A 15674-nucleotide genomic window follows, 5' to 3' on the forward strand; every position below is an offset into this window, starting at 1 on the left:
TTAGAACTTGGCCTTTATAGAAGATGATGAAGTAATTTATTAATTTCTTCTAGTATTGAGCAGACCACAGGCCTGTGCAGAGAATAATGATTAAGCTACAGAGGTGAATAATTACTCACCCTTGGTCCTTGCAACCCCTGTTAGAGATGAAAGAAAAAGTAATCAATATTCACAAGTGGACAATCCCACAATAATAGAATGAGTTTGAGAGTAGACCAGATATTATTCCATTATGTGCAGTGTAGCGCCGTCTTTGTGCTTCCAATTCAATAGTCAAACAGTCGTAATCCTCTGTATGTTGAATTGCCCTCTTGCTTCTTTGCCTACACTCAGAAATCATATTTCTACACAGCAAATCCTATTTTCACACAGCAAACTCATACATGAATGTTGCCGTTTTGGGAGTGAGCTCGTGAGATATGCCTGTATACGAAGCGCTTAATAAACCTCTTAAAAAGCTTGAGATGAGCATGCAGCCAACATTTATCACCCTGACAGGAATTCCACAGCAGCTAAGTGTCACTGTGAGTGTAAGAACAAACAGTGGAGCACAATAGGAAATGAAAAGTGCTGAGGGCAAAAGAGGCTGAGTGGTGTGCCGTCTCCATACTAAGTATCCTATTCTGTGCTCACAGTACAGACAAAAGGATTCATCAAAACAGCGCCACGCACCGTCTCCCCCCGACTTCCTTTGTCACCCTTGGGTCCCTGATGGAGAGAAAGGAGACAGAAGATCACTCCATCACTGCCAAAAAGCAGAGATAAGTCACATAGAGCTCGGCAGATAGGATGAGATATGAGGTACATACAGAATGACCGCTGGGGCCAATGATGCCAACGGGGCCCAAAGCTCCCTCCATACCCTGGAAAGCAAGAGGCATGTTAGTGACTGACGACACTTATGATGGAGCATCTTATGGAGCACTGCTTATTTTTCATGTGAAGTGTGCAGTTTGTGAGAGTTCAGTGCGCTGGCATTGGCTGAAATACTACACCGAGTTACCAAACTGCCATCAATCTTCATCTTACCAACAAACCACGTGGTCCTTTTGGTCCCTGTATCCCTGCTGGGCCAATGTCTCCCACGGGTCCCTAGAAAGACAAATATTTGTAATTTATAATGGTGGATAAGATATGGTAAGTTTAAAGGTTAAACCGATATTGAATAATCAATGACCTTTGTCGACCTCCATTGGCAACAAGCAGGATTTGTTACATTGACAAAGCACCATGTTGAAGGTGCTAAATACAAGATTGGGAGCACTCTATTGCCTCTCAACATGACGATGGAGAGCCGCGGCTTGTACCTAACGGTGTTAACAGCGGTGTAAACAATGCGGAAAGTGCTGACAGAGCTAACAGTGTTAACCTGAGGGTGAACTGGAGAGTGGGTGCTATGTTTCTGCAGCGACGCCGTCGGTTGGGACGGTGTTATCAGCTGTAAGAGCAGTGCAGAGCAGTGGCCGTGAGCTAGCTCCTGGGGCACGCTCACATGCACTAAAAAACAATAGTTCGGATTTAAAGAGCTCTACAGCTGGTTTCCACCTGGCGCCACTGTGCTGCGTTCGGCTGCGACCCGGTTTTGTTCCTTCCTCCGTACGGCTTCAGACGACACCACGAGCATTTCAGAAGCAGAACAAATGTCCGGTGTTGTCACAAATTTATTAAGCGGTGGGAACATTTCCTCACTGTAGCATCCCAAATATTTACATAGCAAATAGTTGTTTGCTGTTATATTAATGCTCTGGATATTGTATAGAGAACCTTTAAAGTTGGCTGAAAGCAGTCGCAGCCTGTTACTCTCAGGGGGGTGATTGCCACTTACTCATCCCTCCTCACCGTTATCTGAGAGCTGTAAACCCAAACCCAATCTTCAAAATGCCCCTTCAGTAACTGTGTCACAGATGTTTTATATGGTGCAATGCTCCTACATTAGTCTACGGGCAACACTATGCAACACCGTTATGTTAGTGTAGATTCTGTATGATGTAACATTTTCATACACCCCTACCAAGCAGCTACCCCACTGCTTAACGACACATGTGCTACCAGTTTTAATCTACTCTTGATATAGCTGTAAAAAAATAAATGGTTTGCAGCACGGTGCTTTCATCATAAAAATATCATAATAAAAAAAGTTTGATTAATGTAATAATTCCAAGCGGAAAGTGAAAAAGTTTTATAAGAAACTAGTGTAAACAACTTAATCTCTCCTCTTATCTAGAATATGGTCAATATTGTTGCTGTTAAATTGTTGATTACAACCATTAAACATCACTCCAGGACAGGAGATGTTTTGTTTTTTATCTCCTTACTAATTATCCTTACTCATTGCTTCGGAGTAAGAAAAATTATTATAAACTCCACTGAACACTAAGACAAAGCTCATCTGCTTCACACTCCTGTTCAACTCCCACAGTAGGAAAGTATCCGAGATCACCCTCAGGGTTTTAAATTAAAGAGAGAGACTCCGGGAAAGCCTGTTCTGTTTCTTCAGCTGGCAGTAATGTATAGTGCAGCATCGCTGTAAGTAAAGCAGACTTATGGTGCAGCAGATGTCATCCTGGGGCATGTTACAGTAATACATAACAGCTTTCATATCATTTTTTACTGAAGACAATATAATGTAATGCACCTCCAGACAATGTTAGATGCTCAAACTTGACAAAGTACTTCAACCAAAAGGTGAGTTAAAACGCAGGACTGACATTTTGGGTCATTTTACTGTCTCAGAGCCATATCATCAGTCTGGCCTTTGTTCAGACTTGAAACTTTATAGGTCTGATTGACCTGAGGTCATCATTTTGGTTTTGCATGGAGCTTAAAGGGTGCACATACCTTTGGTCCATACAGACCAAACACCCCTGGAAATCCTTGTCCACCAGCATCCCCCTGATAAACAGAGAAGGGAAAGTTAATAATGGCAATATTCATCACTGAGCAAGCAAAAAAAGTTGTCATGTAAAGGAATTTTAATTTATTTGACAAATCAGTGCTCACTGGTTGTCCTTTAGGTCCCTGGTCTCCTTGTTTTCCTGGCAATCCCATCCCGCCAATAAAGCCTTTTTTTCCTGATGCACCAGTTTGGCCTGAAAGACCCCTCTCACCCTGGAGAACACATATAAATACACGTAAACACATGCACATCCTCCTCACATCCCACCCAGTAAACTCTGAACAGACACCCAGACAAACCAGTCAAAGATTGTGCAGGAACAAGCTCATGGTCCCTCTCTGGCTTCCCACCAACGGGCACTTGTAATTGCATGAAGTGGGGTAGCAAACCAAGTAGGAAGCAACACCGCCAAGAACTGAACCTTTTATCTCAACTGTGCTTGGCTGATGCTTTTCCCCTACATCACTATAACATCAGTTTTGAAAGTTTCATTATCGCAAGATCCAGTAGTAGAACAAAACTACAGTTTACCTCATGACAATCAGTCCAAATCCAATACATGTTTGCACATAGATCACCGACATATGACCAAATCACAATGCAAATTTATTCCCTAACCATGAGGGTACAGTGAGGGGAAAATAATAATAAAATAAAGCCTCTCTGTATTTTATATAATATTGGCAAATCCCTGCAAATCAAGACTGTGCCAACTCATTAATAATTGCGACACCAACTTTCCTAAAATTATTGCTGTGAAAACGAGGTCTTTAGAGATACGGTGTAAAGACTTAGTGCACAGTTTGGCATTTGAGATCAGAAAACACTCCGAACAAAAAGGCAGCACTGCACTGTGGCGCCAAGGGAGGCAACAGTGGCAGATTAAAGCTGAGTTGGCAATTTCCACTTGATACTGGCAATAAAATTGCCTGCATTGTGATCTATCAAAAAGCTGTGCTATAACTTTACATTAAATTCTTTTTGAATAAGATCAAAACGTTGCACTCTCAGCTCAAGCTACTAAAATAAAGTAATAAACAAATTGTTCACCCATCATCATCATTCTCACCTTTGGCCCAAAGTAGCCTTGACTTCCAGGAAGCCCCGTCACACCAGTTGTACCCTGCTGCCCAGGTTTGCCAGTTAAGCCCACAGCTCCGTCTTCTCCTTGCTCCCCCTAAACACAGTTTGGTGAACAATAATGAGAGCTGGTTTCCTTTTTTATTCATTTGTGAGTTTCACCGCTGTGTCCTCACCTTGACTCCTTTCGTTCCATCTTTACCGGGCAGTCCATCCATGCCAGGCGGACCCTCAAGTCCCCCCCTGCCCACAACTCCCCGTGGGCCAAGAGGACCCTCTGGACCCTTAGAAAAGATAATCAGAAATGTTTATGTCAAAGCTTGCATTAGTTTTAAATAGGGCTGTCAAAGTCAACGATAACGCGTTAACGCAAATTAGTTTTAACGCCACTAATTTCTTTAACACATTAACACAATCGATCTTTCGGAGGTTGTACTGGGCTCAGTTTTAAAGCTAGAGTGAAGATGCTGCCATCATATGAAACTAGACCTACTGAATCAATTGGTGCCAACCATGTCCTACTAGCTAGTCGGGAAAGAGGCTGAATAATGCTCCAAACTTACACTAAATTTGGGCGAGGAAAAACTGTCATGGCAGTTTTCAAAGGGGTCCCTTGACATCTGACCTCAAGATATGTGAATGAAAATGGGTTCTATGGGTACCCACGAGTCTCCCCTTTACTGACATGCCCACTTTATGATAATCACATGCAGTTTGGGGCAAGTCATAGTCAAGTCAACACACTGACACACTGACAGCTGTTGTTGCCTGTTGGGCTGCAGTTTACCATGTTATGATTTGAGCATATTTCTTATGCTAAATGCAGTACCTGTGAGGGTTTCTGGATAATATTTGTCATTGATTTGTGTTGTTAATTGATTTTCAATAATACATATATACATACATTTGCCTAAAGCAAGCATATTTGTCCACTCCCATGTTGATAAGAGTATTAAATACTTTGAGTTGTCGACTCTGAGTTATGTCGGATTATATAGTAAGACAAGAAATGCATCCAACTCACTGGAGGTCCTTTGGTCCCAGATGCGCCTCTCGCCCCTGATTTTCCTTTCCGACCCTGGAGCATAAAGAGTTCATGTTCCACAGCTCTGACATGGTTGCATGGTGGAAAATACAATCCAATAATATTGTATGAAGTAATTGAGTTTTCAAATAAAAAAAAAAAAATCATGCCACTTTTTATTTATGTCCTTACTTGGTCACCTTTGGGTCCTTTCAGCCCTGGTTGTCCCTTTGGTCCAGGATGTCCCTAAAATGATCATTACTGTTTACACTATAGACACTAATCATATCGGAGATTTACATTTTAAGAGACATAAATAAGATACTTACAGGAAGCCCTGGGGCACCAGCTTCGCCTCTCTTTCCATCAACACCTATTTGACCCTGGAAAGTATAATTTTCTGTATTTCAATATACAGAACATCACTTAAACATAATTGAAACTATACCTGAAGACAAAAGCAAACAACGTGTTAGTATGTTTATTTCACTTACAATGTGTCCGGGGTCACCAGGCTCTCCTCTGTCTCCTCTGTTTCCAGCAGGACCCTGGGTTCATATGCAAACAAATCAATTAAACAATCCAGACCACCGCTAAAAAACGACACAGGAAAAACGGATACGTGTAAGAAACTCACTCTGTCACCTTGGGGACCTGGAGGACCTTCGACCTTGCTGTCGTCTCCCTGTTCACCCTAAACAAGCAATACAGACAGACAACCGCGATCAATGGAATTTCCCCTCGAAGCCAATGACCTGTGCAAAATCAATGCATGTTTTGTTTGAAAGAGTAGAACAATGGCAACACATTGCCCCGCTCTCTCTTTATATGAATGGCAAATCATTACATGCGTTATTACCCACAATGATCCCATTTCACACAAATGGAGCCAATCTCTGTTCCAGGGTCTTTATTGGACTCATTAAACAATAACCACGGATGTGTGCACGATTTCATGTGTTGTGCATGTGTCAAATTAAATAAACAATTGAGGAGCCCAACAGGCATCTAAAAGTAGGAGAATAATTAGTGATGGCTGGGGGCCGAGCATAACTGACACTTGCGGGGATGAAAGCAATATATTGTAGCATTAGTGCTTTTAATATAACTGTGATACAGTATCTGTATTTTATCTGCAGCATGTTCTAGTGCCAGGATTACCTGTTTCTCTCAATTGACAATCATGCATTTTGCAACGACCCGTGTGATAGCTAGATACAGATTTAATTAGAAAGCGAGCGGAGCCATTATTTTGTGTATATTGGCAACGAAAAAGTAACAGATATCCACATCCAGATGGCTCCTGCCCAGGGAATAAAAAAAATGCAAATTAGCGTCTCACTAAACTCTAGTGCAGTGTGTTGTATTTTGGGCTGCTCCTGTCAAATAAACACAAATTATGTTGCTAATATCCGCAAAATCATGAGCAGACCAGGTGCTTGGCTAATTATATACATTTGACAGCAGCACTGAGTTAATTGGACGTGTCCTGGTTCATATCATGGCTCAAATTAGGGATGACTTAAGGGGCATTGCAAGGACTAGGCAGACAGAGGACGCACTAATTAGGGACACAACTGAAGTACCAATGCATCAAAAGACTGACCACTCAAAGACAACGAGCTGCACGACAGTTTTACATTGTTAAGTAATGCAACCATTACCAGCCTCCAGAGCTCATTAGACACAATCAAAGTGCAGACGGCTATTAGGGATAGCAAGTAAAAGTCGTTATTTACCTTTTCACCTTTTGGCCCAGGAGGTCCCAGGGGGCCCTGCGGTCCCGTGTGACCCTATGACAAGAAAAAGAGTTTGTGACTGTAACCCTCCTCAGCCTTCACTCCCAATTTATCGTGTGAAATATTACGTTGGGAGTCGAGGAAGAGACAGAGAGTGAGAAAACTTCTGTAAACTGAAAATGCAACAGTGTCATCAATCAACACTTCATCTTTTGCTGCCATGGAGAATGCAATTTTAGGATCCATCAGTCAAGTCGTGGTTATTTGTGTCAACGATTTGATTATACTGTAGTCTTAACGCTGCAATGATTGATTTCTCACCCCCTTATCTTATCCTGAATCTATTACACACGTACACAGGTAATGACCAGTAATATTGCTTTTCTCTATATTGTCGCTTTGCACAAGAAGTAAAGAAAAGTTTGTTAAAAATCAATGAAAAGCTTCTCCACCACCCCGGAACTGGCAAAGAGGTACATCTAGCTAGCTGCAAGCAGACATGGTATGTTAGGAAACAACACAACACTCATTTTTAAAAAACATTTTTGCTTGTATTTGTCCTTGTATGGCCTCCATAGCACATAACAAAGTTGTTCTGATGTCTACTTTCTGCCCTCTAGTGGTCAACTTTAAGGCAAAAACATAATTAAAGTTGTATAAGGTTTTTACCTCTATTCACAATGCTATTAATCAAGATAAGATGGCATATTTTACCCTGGTTTATACCTTTAAATAGCAAAGAATCATGAGAGAATTCAAAGTTAAGTCATTGGCTGAAGACAGACCAGTGACTTGACCTACATCAAAAAATGAAATTAACCAAAAATGCACATGAAAGTAGAGGATTCCCCCGACTGTGGAGCGAAGAAGAGGAAGAATAAAACACCAGCTATTGAGATTCAGCCTGTGATTCATCAACAGCAGAACAATACAAGCTAAGTATCTACTTGCAAGTCAATAATATCATTCAATAATGTTCCGCATGAAAAATAAACCCAGATGAAACTCCTTACAAAAAAATCAATCCAGGCTTTTGGGTTGTGAGAGAAAAAACGTGCTTAGCATTTCTTGGTTAAAAAAAAGCAGAATAATATCAAGAAAAATTCCCACACACACTAAACGGACCCCAAACTGATTTATTGATTACACGCCTGATATTATATTGTGCATACACACCAGTATGTGGCATAAACATAAAAATAAAAAGTTTTCTTTCAATATATGAAATAGAAGTAGAGAAAGAAAGCTTTTACTTTAGACGCTTACTAATGTTGATTGTCACTGTTTTTACATTTATGAATTGAAACCAGATTGAAGACTTTTGTATGGTTTTGCTTCAGGTCCCTCACTTTCATAACATCCTGCGTTATTCCATCACTGCTCTCACCTCGTAACCTGATATGCCTGGATCTCCTTGTTGGCCCATTCTCCCCGGAGCACCCTGGGGAAATATATACATTTAGCCCACATCCACCAACAACAAAGCAAGTCCTTCAAACCATCTGTGGATGTCTTACCACCGGCCCGATGGTTCCTCTCGCTCCCTTCTGTCCGACAAACCCCGTCTCTCCCTGCTCGCCGGTCGGCCCGGACTGACCCAGGTGACCTTGGTGACCTTTGCTCCCCTGGAGAGACGCCGTCAAAGAGCAGGTATGCAGTGAGAGAACAAACTTCCCCCCGAACAGTTGTGCGAGTAGTTTGACAATTCAAACATTTAATACTGAAAGTCTATTTGACATTCTTATGGAGGTTTCTGACCCGTTACTGTTTGTTTACCACAACAGCACAGAACTATTCAACCGCTTGTACAAGACAGCAAATTGACAGACATCCAAGAACGAATGGTGTTTTTAAGCCCCGAGCAAGTGAACTGACGAACCTTTTCTCCTGGTTTTCCTCTTTCACCAATTTTGCCAGGTTTACCCTCCTGACCCTGATGAAAGAAAATCAAACGGGGTTTGTAAGCGGACAAAATGAGCTGTCTTTTCATGGGAATTGAATGAAATTTGGAGTTGGCTGCTGTGACACTCACCCTCACACCGACCAATCCGGGAGGCCCAAGGGGTCCTTCTTTTCCTTTCAGACCGATTTCACCCCTGTCTCCTTTACCGCCTTCTTGACCAGCATCCCCCTTGTCACCCTGAGGAGAGTAGTACAAGTCCAATGAAAAAGTTGGTCACACAATTGAGTTACCGTAGCCAGGATTTTGGCCTGTTTGAATACGTTTGAATAAAATATTCAGGCTGGAAGAATTTTTGTTCATATCCAATAAAAACTTTTTCACAAGTTAAAAATAAAGGAATAAATGACAAACAACCTTCACTACATTAAATACATCCATGAAAGGTCTTACAAGTTTTCATGATATTCCACATTTAGTGACCAAATGTCTGCAGAAAGGTCATTGGAAAGCCGGGGGGGTTCGCAATGACAAAGCTCGTTCAGTTAGTAAGGCCTGATCCGATGATTGCAGAGTCCTCCTGTCTATAGTGTACAGCATTAAGGGTCAACCAGCGGCAGGTAATTAATAAAATCTTAAATTATATCCAGTATTCACAGGCCACAAAGACATGAGGCCGGGACACGGGAGATCTCAGCTCTAGAGATCTTAATGCAGCATCCTCAACAAGCTGCAGTTTCTACAGAAGCAGCTCAGGCATGTAAACAGAGTTACAGTAGTTTGGCCAGAATGACACTAAAGCATGACTGATTTATTAGTGGGACACAACAAGCTGTAATTTGGAAATATTTCTACATCGAAGATGGAAAAGAAGATGTCACAGTAGCTTGACATGCAAGGTTCATCACTTGTTGCCTGAAAGTGGGTCGAGGCTCAGCTGCACATTTGATAGATTATTATCAGAACTGATCATTCAGTTACGTTGTAATTTTACTGAAAGAAATTGTTGGCCAACCAACCATTCATAGCGGACAAGCAGTTTTGTAGACTGCTAACATGTCTTAGATTAGTTTACGGGAAATATATAGCAAGTCCTGTCTGTGTAATGAGTAAGCAACAAAACCAAAAAGGCTGATGGTCTCTCCAAATGGAAATATGTGATTAAAAAAACAAGACTGGACAAATAAATGAGCCTTTTGGAACACAGATATAGGGATAAAAAGTAGCAGAAGAAGACTGATCAATCAGCACTGTCTCACGGCAAAGCGTGTAATAGACCAGCCTGTCCACCGGAAGAAAGCTTGTCAGTGTCACGTTTTGTGTCGCCGAGACGTGAATATTACATGCCCCGCATGAATGTGCAGTGTTTTGTAGTGACGGTTGTCGTGTATTGTGTAGTGACGGAAGTCTAACTTCAGAGCAAGTTACTCAGTATATAAAGTGAGAAAGACCACTTTTGGTGCTTGGGGGGGTTGACGGGTCCAACAAACTCAAGACTTTCAACCAGGAGACTCGTGTTCGAGACCGGTGTTTTGTTTTGTAAGTAAGGGATAATGTACAGCGAGCTGGTCATTGTTGTGAAATAAACCCCAACAGGGCGATGCAAGAAATCCACCCCTCTACATCGAGAAGGGGTTTATTTCACAATAATGACCTCTAGCTGTACATTATCCCGCTTATTACACGGCTACTTACTTAAGAAATCAATAATTTGGCACAAAAAAGGTCCGCCAGAGTCCGAGATCAGAACTGCATCGATAGCAACGGTCTGTTATACAGAAATAACAGACAGTAGAACGCCGTGAGTGACCGATCAGAATCGAGTATTCAACAAAACCGTGTAATAAGTTAAGTTAATGATGGTTGTCACGTGTTTTCAGCACCGACGTTACGTTGTTTCCATATGTGTTTTACTTAGTTTACATACTTATTTTAAGCCCAACCATGATGTTTTCCCTTAACCTAACTAAGTGTTTCTCTTGCCTGAGCCTATGTCTGTGGCTTTGTTGCCTCCTGTTGGTACTGCACATTAATACAGGCATGTAATATTCACGTCTCTGCACGGCAAAATGTGACACTGACACGCTATCCTCTGGTGGACAGGCGGGTCTATTACACACTTTGGCGTGATAACAGAATGGATAAATCCATCCAGAAACTGAGAAACACCTGTCGGGGAGACAGGATGAAAATCAGTGAAGTGTGGTCCCATCTACTGAATATTCTAGTGATCAGCATGAAGTCCACATCGCACTGAAAAAAACTGCACTTCAATCAGCTGTTAAGATACGGTTTTAGTGTTGACTTCACATTAAATATTCAGTAGCTTCTGCTGTTTTTCCAAGTCCTGTATCCAAAAACTGTTTGTTTCCATCTTGTTTCTCTTCCTTTGGTGTCCCTCTTTCTCACCCTTTTCATGGCCTCCTGCTCAACCTAACCAAACCTAATGGAGATTTATTAAGAAACAAATATGGCTTCTCTGTGAAGCAACTGATATTGCAGATATTCAATACAACAGACTTTCACTATTTGGAAAGAGTCACTCACAAGAATCAGATTTGCTACAGACTGCTGGAAGGAGGCAAAATATTGTTGGAATCCTCTGATTATTTGCTGAATTTCAGTTTTAAATTTCACCACATAATACAACAATGAACAATGACAACACTCTGATTTCCATTCCCCTAACACTCAACAGCAGAACCTGCAAATCCCCCTTGAGCTGACGTTTTCCATCCAGAAGCTGCACCGTGGCCAAGAACCCCTCAAAGTAGTTTACTCTCCTGACTTAACAGAAAACGTCTCGCGCAGCTCAGAGCTGGACAGACTCTCAGGTTGAGTCTATTCTAATCCTCGCTGTTCTCTGTGCTCACATTTTACCACCTTCTCTAAGCCAAATGTTGTTTGTGGGTCTGTCAGCCATACTTCCAGGCTCTGCTGAATAGGCAGGCTTTTTGTGCCTTTCCGTCTTTTTTTTTTCTGTCACAATACTTGCCAGACGTTAGAGCTCTTAAAATAGCCCCACTATGTGTTTTCACTGAGCGTCAACACAATGCAGCTCCAACTGTACAAAGGCCAATATCTCACAAACAATAGCCGCCTTGCCCTAATCACAGTAGGCTGCTACAGTAAACTGGAGAGTTCATTGAGTTCACAGACAGGAATCAGGATAGTAATCCGTGTTGAAGTTATTGACAAAAATTTGATTACAAGCCAAAGTCTTAAAGCAACGTTTTACTATTTACTCTGGGCCTTTACAGTAAGAAGACACTTGGCTTTTTAAAGTGATGAATAAATCAAATTTATCTTTTGAACTTGCCTTGGCTCCATCAGGTCCACTTAGTCCAGCCTCCCCATCAATGCCTGGCTCACCCTGATAGACAAATCATAAAAAGTATTGTGGTTGCAATATGTTTTAGTGTTACAAGTACAGTGATCACAGGAAGCAAAAACAGATGTGTAGTAAGTAGTAAAACATTGGCCAAAACTGTATTTGAGTACATTTTGAAAACAAATTTACCACTCGGTTTACTCTGTGGTGCAAGTGACGTGTCTACTTTTGCAAAATTCAGTGCACTTTAAATCATTATGACTTCACATAAAGACAACATGGGATACTTCTACAAATACCTGGGTGTTATGATAGATGCCACTCTATCATGGATTCCTCACATAGATGTTATTAGTAGGAAGATACAGCAGTGCATTTACTTTCTTGGGTAGACTAAGATATTTTGGTGCCAGTAGCCAAATTATTTATCTGTTTTTCACAGCCGGGCTCTGGTTTCATCTGTGAAACTCAAAACTAAACTATATAATCAAATCCAAATTTATACAAAGATTATTGGCCAACCTGAGCACGCTCAGACTTGCTAACAGTATTTCTTCTGACTCCTCGCATTTCTTAAACAGTGAATACCAACTTCTGTCCTCCAATAGGTGATTTTGAGTCCCTTCATTTTAATGCAACAGGCTGAAGAATTCTTTTATACATCAGTCTATGCTGTTGCTAAACCAAAAACACTGTTCTGCTAAATAAGATCTGAATCCAAGGATATAATGCGATGTGTCTAATTGTCATAACTGTGTTTTGTACGTCTATGAAAGTGTCATATGTGTTTCATTTAACCTGTATGTAAATTTCTTGAACGGAACTGTCTAAGGATGCAAAATGAATTTGAGTGCAAACTGACTATAAAGACGTATCTTATCGTATCGTATACTCACTCTCTGGCCATTCAAACCCTGCTCCCCGATGTTGCCAGGTAGACCAACGTCACCCTGTCAGGAGAAGAAGCATGATAGTTATGTCACTGGTGATGTGTTTTATCTCTTGATGTACAAACTTTGCTCCCACCATGGTTGCTTTTTTAGTACATTTTGAGTACAGAAAAATAAATAGCCACACATAAGTAGTTTGGTCACATACCTAGTTTCATTATCTTCCATGAAATTTCACTTAGAAACTTAGCTTAGTTAAGAGTAGATACTTATCATTCTCCTAGTGCTCATACTTCCCTAGTAACCAAAACTCCTGATAATTTCTTCATAAAACATAATTTATGTGCGTTCTTTTTTTCTCTCAGGATTGGGGCACAAATATATTTCCATAAAAATAGGAGGTGCAAACTGCATGTGATTATCATAAAGTGGGCATGTCTGTAAAGGGGAGACTCGTTGGTACCCATAGAACCCATTTTCATTCACATATCTTGAGGTCAGAGGTCAAGGGACCCCTTTGAAAATGGCCATGCCAGTTTTTCCTCGCCAAAATGTATCGTAAGTTTGGAGCGTTATTTGACCTCCTTCACGACAAGCTAGTATGGTATCATGGAGTCCTTATGTTTTCTAGTTTCATATGATATCAGTATCTTCACTCTAGCTTTAAAACTGAGCCTGCTACAAACCTAAAAATCGCAAGTTGCATTAATGCGTCAAAGAAATTAGTGGCGTTATTATCGCATTCACTTTGACAGCCCTATGTAAAACACAAAGTAGTACACATCCACCAGCCCAATATCTTAATAATCAATGAAAATTTCAACAGCATATCGTCATCTTCACCTTATCTCCCGGTTCACCAGGCAGTCCTCTGTCTCCAGCCTTCCCCGGTAGCCCCTGTCCAAGACAGCAACAGCTTTTAGTATTAGGTGCTAACGGAAAAGTCAATGGGATTTCTTACAGCAGCTGTGTGATCAAACTCACCCTTAGCCCCATCTCCCCCAGTGGCCCAATCGTTCCTGGTGGCCCTGCTGGTCCCTGCGGCGACAGAGCAAAGGCACCAATAAAAAGGTTAAGAGTACTTTCTAATCTTGGACAAATGCCTCTGAAAGTGACAGTAAAGGAAGAAAAATGTGAAAAGAAATAAGAACCAGGCAGAAAGTGCGGATTCGGAGAGATAAGTTAATCTGCAGGGCTAACAGCCTTCAAAACACTGAGCCAAAGCTTCTGTAAGTGATGGAAACAGGCCTCCTGTTATAGAGACACATTCAGGCTACAATAAAGCTGCCTCTCCAGGAAGGGGATGGTGTAAATCAAATTGTCTCAGACTCACTACTTCTCTGCTTGTGTCTGTGAGACTTGGGCAAAATGAGAGAAAGTCGATTAGGTTGTTCAGGGCTTTTTGAGCAGGATATGGGTTTCTAGGAAGCACTGAATAAAAGGTGTCAAAGTGGAAATTCAGAAATGGGAAAAAAATGGAAATGGAGTTTATATGCAAAGGGGAAAGAAGAGGAGTTCACAGTTGGTGCAGGAGAGCCACAGGCCATTATAGATTAAAAAAAATAAATGTCATAGTAGACTTTGCCATAAAAAAAATCTTAAAAATGTCATAGTATAATATGCCATAACAATGTCCTAGAAAATGTTATTAAAAATGTCATAGTATAGTATACCAAAATCCTACAAAATTTAATAGAATCATATGCCATGAAAAGTCATAACAAACTCATACTGTAGTATAGAATGCCATAGAAAAGTCATAGTATAGTATGTCAGAGTAAAATGTCAATATGCAGTATGCAATAAAAATGTCATTAAAAAAAATCATAGTATAGTATGTCATAAAAAGTCATCCAGAGTATGCCATAAAACAATTTAATTAAAAAAATCATAGTACTGTATAGAAGGCTGTAAATAAATGTCATAAATAAAAAAGTCATAGTATAGTATGCCATAAAAAAATATATGGTATATAGTAATAATATATAGTCTGGTATGTCATGAAAAATTTCACAGAAAAATTATCGTAAATTATGCCATAAAACATCCTAAAAAAAGTATAGTATGCTATGAAAAATGCCATTAAACGTCATTAAAAAGTCTGATATGTCATAAAAAATGTCATAGTAGTGCATGCCATAAAAACAATCCTATAAAGTATAGTATTCCATAAAAACGTCATAGTACAGAATGTCATAAAACTCTCGTAAAAAATTGACATGGTATAGTATGCCCGATGAGATAGTATGGTTTCTGCCTATATCATCTTTAACAGATTCTGCACAATTTTATATAATTGGACCAGATGGAGTAAAAAACAGAGAAAAAAGAAATTACCATCCAGTAGGTCTTGGGGGTCGATTCTCAAATACGGAACCAAAATGAATGTAAACAAATAATAAACTCACTGGCTCTCCTTCAATTCCTTTAGCCCCTGGAGATCCAGAGGGTCCTTGAATACCCTGAAAATAGTACAGGCGTTTATAACACACACACACACACACACACACACACACACACACACACACACACACACACACTATTGGTATTCATACTCATGTTGAAATGCTACAACACCCTCTAGAGTAAAAGTGTGGCACACAGGCCTCACTTATCCGCCACTGTTCCCCAAAATGAGTCCACCCCAAAAATCAAGACTGACCTAAAAGAGACCTCTGTTAGCCCCAATCACTTACTGGAAATCCCTTAGGCCCCGCTTCACCTGGCTCGCCAAGCCTTCCCTGCAGCAAAATGACACAAAAGGAAAAATAAGTCCTTCAAAGTTCACTTTCATGTGTGTTCTTGAGGTCGTCC

At 40.7% G+C, this 15674-nt stretch overlaps 1 protein-coding gene across 3 annotated transcripts in view; it reads right to left on the reverse strand.

Annotated features, from left to right (window-relative positions):
• col27a1b (collagen, type XXVII, alpha 1b) overlaps window positions 1–15674 on the reverse strand; it is an 84292-nt gene that overhangs the window by 4868 nt on the left and 63750 nt on the right. For all 3 annotated transcript variants that reach the window (XM_074639016.1, XM_074639015.1, XM_074639014.1), the window contains exons 31-54: window positions 15557–15601; window positions 15269–15322; window positions 13845–13898; window positions 13704–13757; window positions 12867–12920; window positions 11959–12012; window positions 8772–8879; window positions 8619–8672; window positions 8257–8364; window positions 8127–8180; window positions 6740–6793; window positions 5638–5694; window positions 5495–5548; window positions 5330–5383; window positions 5193–5246; window positions 5001–5054; window positions 4153–4260; window positions 3966–4073; window positions 3001–3108; window positions 2839–2892; window positions 1030–1092; window positions 810–863; window positions 673–708; window positions 120–137 (exon numbers count right to left, since the gene is read on the reverse strand). In XM_074639016.1, coding sequence (XP_074495117.1) covers window positions 120–137; window positions 673–708; window positions 810–863; window positions 1030–1092; window positions 2839–2892; window positions 3001–3108; window positions 3966–4073; window positions 4153–4260; window positions 5001–5054; window positions 5193–5246; window positions 5330–5383; window positions 5495–5548; window positions 5638–5694; window positions 6740–6793; window positions 8127–8180; window positions 8257–8364; window positions 8619–8672; window positions 8772–8879; window positions 11959–12012; window positions 12867–12920; window positions 13704–13757; window positions 13845–13898; window positions 15269–15322; window positions 15557–15601 — 1515 coding nt within the window. The remainder of the gene's footprint in view (window positions 1–119; window positions 138–672; window positions 709–809; window positions 864–1029; window positions 1093–2838; window positions 2893–3000; window positions 3109–3965; window positions 4074–4152; window positions 4261–5000; window positions 5055–5192; window positions 5247–5329; window positions 5384–5494; window positions 5549–5637; window positions 5695–6739; window positions 6794–8126; window positions 8181–8256; window positions 8365–8618; window positions 8673–8771; window positions 8880–11958; window positions 12013–12866; window positions 12921–13703; window positions 13758–13844; window positions 13899–15268; window positions 15323–15556; window positions 15602–15674) is intronic.

The sequence above is a fragment of the Sebastes fasciatus genome, chromosome 6 (assembly GCF_043250625.1).
Source record: "Sebastes fasciatus isolate fSebFas1 chromosome 6, fSebFas1.pri, whole genome shotgun sequence".
Taxonomy (NCBI): domain Eukaryota; kingdom Metazoa; phylum Chordata; class Actinopteri; order Perciformes; family Sebastidae; genus Sebastes; species Sebastes fasciatus.